The 6,000-nt window shown below is 35.0% G+C and overlaps 1 protein-coding gene across 1 annotated transcript in view; it reads right to left on the bottom strand.

The window, feature by feature from the left end:
* EYS (EGF-like photoreceptor maintenance factor) overlaps nucleotides 1–6,000 on the bottom strand; it is a gene marked incomplete at its 5' end in the record, with an annotated part of 885,136 nt that overhangs the window by 506,014 nt on the left and 373,122 nt on the right. Inside the window, one exon of the mRNA XM_007449587.1 lies at nucleotides 2,715–2,944. Coding sequence (XP_007449649.1) covers nucleotides 2,715–2,944 — 230 coding nt within the window. The remainder of the gene's footprint in view (nucleotides 1–2,714; nucleotides 2,945–6,000) is intronic.

Here is a 6,000-nt window from a genome sequence, read left to right as displayed (position 1 = left end):
AACTGAATCACTTTGCTGTACACCTGAAACTAAGACATTGTAAATCAATTATACTTCAATAAATAAATAAAGTTATATTATATATATATAATATATATATATATATATATATAGAGAGAGAGAGAGAGAGAGAGAGAGAGAGACAGAGAGAGAGACAGAGACAGAGAGAGACAGAGAGATAGAGACAGAGAGAGAGAGATTTAGAGACTGTGTATCCAAAGCAAGATTTTTAGCAGGTAGTTTACATACTTTGAAGCTGGCATACGATACTATTTATTGAAATCTACACTTAGAAATGGTGCATCTGGCCAATGTGGAGAATGCTATATATAAAAAGCCTCCTCATGGTACCAGATTCCTGAATCATGGGCCTTAGACAATAATCCTCATCTGTGATCTGGGTTCTAAGATGCATGCTAGTATGACTTATATTTAGAGCATTAGATTGAGAACAAAAACCTGTTCTTGGCTTTCTTCATGACTGAAAGAAGAAAGATATTTAACATGAATTTAGGTGGTAAATGGTTAAAAATAAATATGTATATAAGGAACAGTGATTTACAGCATAGAACAGGAAGTTATACACAATATCTTATAATAACCCATAATGGAGTATAATCTGCAAAAAAAACGGAATCACTATGCTGTACACCTAAAACCAACACAATACTATAAATGAACTATACTTCAAGAAAAAAAAAGAGTTGAACAAGGGAAAAGGTATAATTTTTACAATTAGAAATAATATTCTCAATTTTAAAAGTGCACATCTCATCACAGTCTAAGTTTTATACTGAAATATTTCCCCAACAGGCAAGAACAACAACAAAATCATAGGTAATAATACTATGATATCTAATAATCTAAAGAGTCCTACTGCATGAATTTTGTTTAGTGTATCATACACCTCAGATATAACTGACTTAAAGTTTCTTTAAAAAAAACAATTGTCTCATTGGTAATGATTATTTGTTCACCTTTTCTGACTATACACTTAGAAATAAATATTCTGTGGTAGATTATCTTGTTTTAGCACCATGTTATCCTACAATTTATTAGTTTTAAAAATACTGCAAAATCAACAGGAAAAACAGTTAAAATATAGAAGGTAGAAAGTGCTTAATAATGTTGGAAAAAATGAAATATTCCTAAAAGTGAATATAGAGCAGAGTTCCCCACTTCTTTTCCTGAGGTCAGTGTCCTACATTCTTCCACCTAAACACCAAAGAAACCTCAGTCAATCCTGGGGTTTAACTCCAGGTAAACCCGGGTTTCTCTTTTTCTGGAGGAAAGTATGGGTCACTGTGTGAGCTGTTAAAGCCACAGAGTGAGGAGTCCGAGGAGAGGACTGAAGCTATGTGGGAAGACTTGTGGTTTGCCCCGAATGGGGGACAAGGGACACACTCCGTAACTGAGGACCCCTGTTTTCACAACATCAAGTTCACAACTGTCAGTAAATTCAGATTGAAAAAGACCTTAAAATATCAGAGTATATTTTAAGAAAGGTAAGAAGGGTATTTTGCTAAGGCTTTACCTACCGTGAAATTAAAGAAAGAAAAAACCCTCTCAGTTCTACATGTGGATCTAAAAGATCTTTACCATCCAAATTATGTCCCTAGAAGTCCACTCAAGGTATGTAATACCAATGGTGTCAGATGACAGCAAAACATGCATGTCTCATGGTATTTTGCAGACATATAAAATATTCACTCAAAAATCAAGCAATAGTGATGTGTCTTCAAAACCATTTTACAGTTAAAAAATAGACTTTAAGGACATGCTTTTACAATGAACATGAAAATAGACCATGCTTCCATTTCTGTGCTTTTGATTGCGCTTCCTTGTTTCCTTGGCTAAACAGCAACGCATTCATAGCAGTCACACAAGATTGTTTGAATTCTCTTTTGGATGTCCCACATTTTGGTATTTAAAAAAGGAGTTATTTAACACAATCTCGGAGAAGCAGTGAAATTCTCTGCCATGTGAATCATCACCCAGTAGTAATCCCTCCCCCTCCCCCAATTTAGAACTAGTGGTCAATTTTACATAGAACAGAATGACACTCTCCAGGCTTCCTGCAGGGACAGGCCAGCTGTGTCAGGATCTAATGCATTGGTCATCTGCCCGGGGCATTTCTGGCTGTCTTGCCCAGCACTGATTTAATTAACAGAGACACTCTTAGGAGGCCATTAGATGTTGACAAAAGGGGAATTTTCTTTTGATTCATCAATAGCTTCATTAATGCTAAAACCATACTCTTAAGCATCAGAAAAATAATGTGCTCTTCTTAAACACCAAAATAACTTCAATATGGGGATCTGCTTTTGAAATATAAAAAAGCGATTTGATTAACAATTAAGCAATAAAAATAATGTTAATTAGAACTTAATTGTTTCTATGGTGACAAAGGATGGATGCACCATAACTTTAAAGAAACTCCCTAAATAGCACTACATTTGAATTTTAACTCCTATGTTGTGCGGCGATTGCAAATATACTCTGAATGGCAGTTCTAATGAAAAAATATATATATTGTTGGCTCTGCAATACTGAACTGAAAATGTTCTATCAGAATGCGTTTTTAAATAAAATTATACAGATGTTTCTTGTTTGTGCTAATAGTCATCAATGTGTTTATGATAGGTTTCTATTGTTTTCCACCCTCTGGAGAAGTTTTGAAAAGGACATACAAGAGAATAGTGGAGATTGGTTACCTTGTTCACAGAACCGGCCGGTGAAATGGAGCGGACAGTCGCACTGGAAGGAGAAGACGCCCCGCGGGAGGAGGACGGTGCGGCAGGTGCCCCCGTGGTGACACACGAGCCCCTGACACGTGGCTGGCGCCGGGCGGGGGACGAGCGAGGCCCCCGGGGAACCGGCCCTTCCTGCGGCCCCAGGAGGAGGGACAGACGCGGACGTTGCTGACAGCATAGAATCCCGGGATCTAGATTTATAAACAGATCAGAAAAAAATAGTATAAGTAGAAGAGCCAGGACCTTAAATAGAAATAACAGAAACTTTGGTTTAAAATAAGAGGGAGATAAAACCAGTAGTCATCCAAGGTTCAGCTGAGGGCACACAGAATTGTCACGTTTGTTCTACAATTGTAGGATTTATAAATGTTGCAAATGGGACCGTGGGGGTATCGTGGAGTCAAGATACTTGTTTCTTCTGAGAAGCTGCATTAATTTCCTCAAAGTCCTGAGAAACCTGAATGCATCTGCCTGTATAAGCCTGAGTCAGTTCTCTAACGTAAAATAATTCAAATTTGGGCTAAACATAGTTCTACTTCAGCTCTTCTAAACCATGTGAGCCTAAGATGAAGAATTTAGACCATGTGACATTTTAGTGGTAAAACTGCTTGAACTTGAACTATTTCTAGGGTGATTGCTAGCAATGTATATTTTTCAAAGTCACTTTCATTCATTTTAGGAGTTAACCAAAAGATATGCTACAAATTACTCTCTCATTTTTTTCACCAATTTTACTGCCAGTTTAATTTTTTTCTTCCCTAAAAACTAATGAACTGAAACCAATTTCCTTTGAATTACTGTAAATTGAAATTCCCTACTTTTACATTCAAAGCGTCTTGATAATCGAATTCCTCTCTGCTTTCCAGCCTGTTTTATCATGATTCCTAATAAGTGCCTTAACTTCTCTCAAACCAAATGAGATTACTATTCCTTAAAGACCCAGGCTTTCCTAATTTTTGAAGTTTGTTCAAACCACTTTCTATGCATTGTTGTTCCTCTATTCCTGTGTATATTTCATCTAACGTGCCAAGTCAAGATCTCCATCATTTCCTCAACACAGCCTTGTTGGTTGCTCTTAGCCCACCAAGGTGAAATTGATGTTTCTCGCCTTTCTAAAATTCCATGACGTCATTGTACCACTGCTAGAATATTTCCCACCTGCTTGTAGTATTATTATTTTATATACATACTTCTACTAGGTTGTATGTACACCGGTCACTATTTTTTCCATTTTTCTTCCACACACAGATTCCTCATTTTGTCAGAATTCCCTATTCTTAGTAGAGACTTTATTAAGTATTTGTTGAATTAATGTCTTCACTGTACTCCTGAGTGTTTTGTGTTGTTTGAGAATCAGTGCTTCTGAATTTTTTTTAACTTTTTATTTTATATTATAGTTGATTAACGATGTGTTACCTTCAGTTGTACAACAAAGTGATTCAGTTATCCATATACATGTATCTATTCTTTTTCAAATTGAAAGTTTCACTTCACAAAATCATTGAGCGTTATCTTTTAAATGTAAAAAATCTTGCTGCAATAAAAATAATCAACAATTTAACTATCTGAGTAAATCTTTATTTTGTACACTGTTATAAAGATAAAATCTTGGTAAAAGAAGTCAGTTCAAAAATATTGTCTGAGTGACAATTAGAGATAGTTATTTTTGTGTCTACTTTGTATTCATATGTCAACTTACTGGAATAAAAAGCTGAGGAAAGTGAAATAGATGATTAATAAAAACATTTTACCAAAATAATGTTAATGTGCAGGTCAGTTTCTTTTGTTTTACAGTCCTTTTACAACCTGAAATTCTTCTTTATGTTGTTTATCATAATTTGTAACTGTGAAGAAAAGAAAATGTTGCCCGTGTTCCAGTTCTACAAGGATCAAGCCATTCGCCACTGCAGTTGCCCACTGACACTGCGCCTTTCAGGGAATTCAGGATGGAGAAAACAGGAAGCATTCTGTGCTTTGCACACTGGCCCTAGGTAGTTAGGATGCACATCTAAGGAAAGATTTCAGTGAGCCCGGATTCTTGCATCTTCCCATACACAGAAAAGCACTAAAATCATTAATTTGAGGTGTCTGTTCTTTGTAAGTAGCAGTGATCTTCTGATGTTTGACTACATATTTTTTTCCCAGTGAAAAATACATATATGTCTTGGCTCCCCCCTTACCTCTTTGAACAGTTTCTCAGAGCTTGCTGAGAGTCTGCCTCCCAGGCTGTAGTCCTTAGTAAGACACTGAAAGCTCAACTCACAGCTCTTATGCTGTGTATTTTTTTAAGGTGACATAACCATATTTTAATTTTTATAGTTGTTAAGCCTGACTCTCTTCTTTCTGCTCTGGACTGCAATCTGCTCTTTTCTTCATCATATCCCTAACAACAATGCTTGTTCCCAAGTAACCTCTCTGATAAATATTTTATAAATGAATTTGAATCATTTTTGTAAATATGCAATGTATCACTCCACTCACCAGAAAAATAGCAAGTAAAAATAATTTGGTTAGCTTGGGTCAATTCATAACTCCATTACATAGCTTTTTAGTTTTATAGATAATATAAAATCTAACAGCTTTGATGTAACTTTACAATCAGCTTTCTCTGATTTCATTCTATTGGATTAGTGTAGTTCTCCCCATTTGTACTTGCAATATGTTTGTCCCTATAAGGTAACTTCCGTCAAGTTAAATGGCAATGCTAATTTGAATTACATGGGATTTATTACTCAGCATTTCTTGTTTTAATTTAATTTTTAGTTTTAGTGTTTCTGAATGATTTCACCATTTTCTCTAACTCTTGCTGTGGACTTCATGAACTTCAGTCAATCACATTTTTCTCAGGAATAAATTAGACTGAATTAAATGTCACTAGTTCTTTCTCCTACTGTAGCTGCTCAGGGAGCACATGTCTCACCTGAAAAAATCAATGTGTTGCACATTTCAGTTGCTAACTGATTACACAGAAGTAATTACTATCAATTGATCCATCAATTAAAATGTCAGAATCATAAATCAACATTTGAAAACTGCATTAACCAGATACATTTTATCTTATTACAATCAAATTTTATATCTGATATATTACTCTTAATAGTCCTTGACTTTCAGTATTTTTTCACTAGTTATAAATTATGCCATGAATTTACCTATTTTAGAATTTAGAATTAAAATAAATAAAATTTATTCAACTTATATATTTTACAAGAAACAAAATATTTGTTCTGGTTGTTAAATTTTAACT

Source organism: Lipotes vexillifer, unplaced genomic scaffold (genome assembly GCF_000442215.2).
Source record: "Lipotes vexillifer unplaced genomic scaffold, Lipotes_vexillifer_v1.1 scaffold793, whole genome shotgun sequence".
In the NCBI taxonomy this organism is placed as follows: Eukaryota; Metazoa; Chordata; class Mammalia; order Artiodactyla; family Lipotidae; genus Lipotes; species Lipotes vexillifer.
This window is presented reverse-complemented; position numbering and strand designations above follow the sequence as displayed.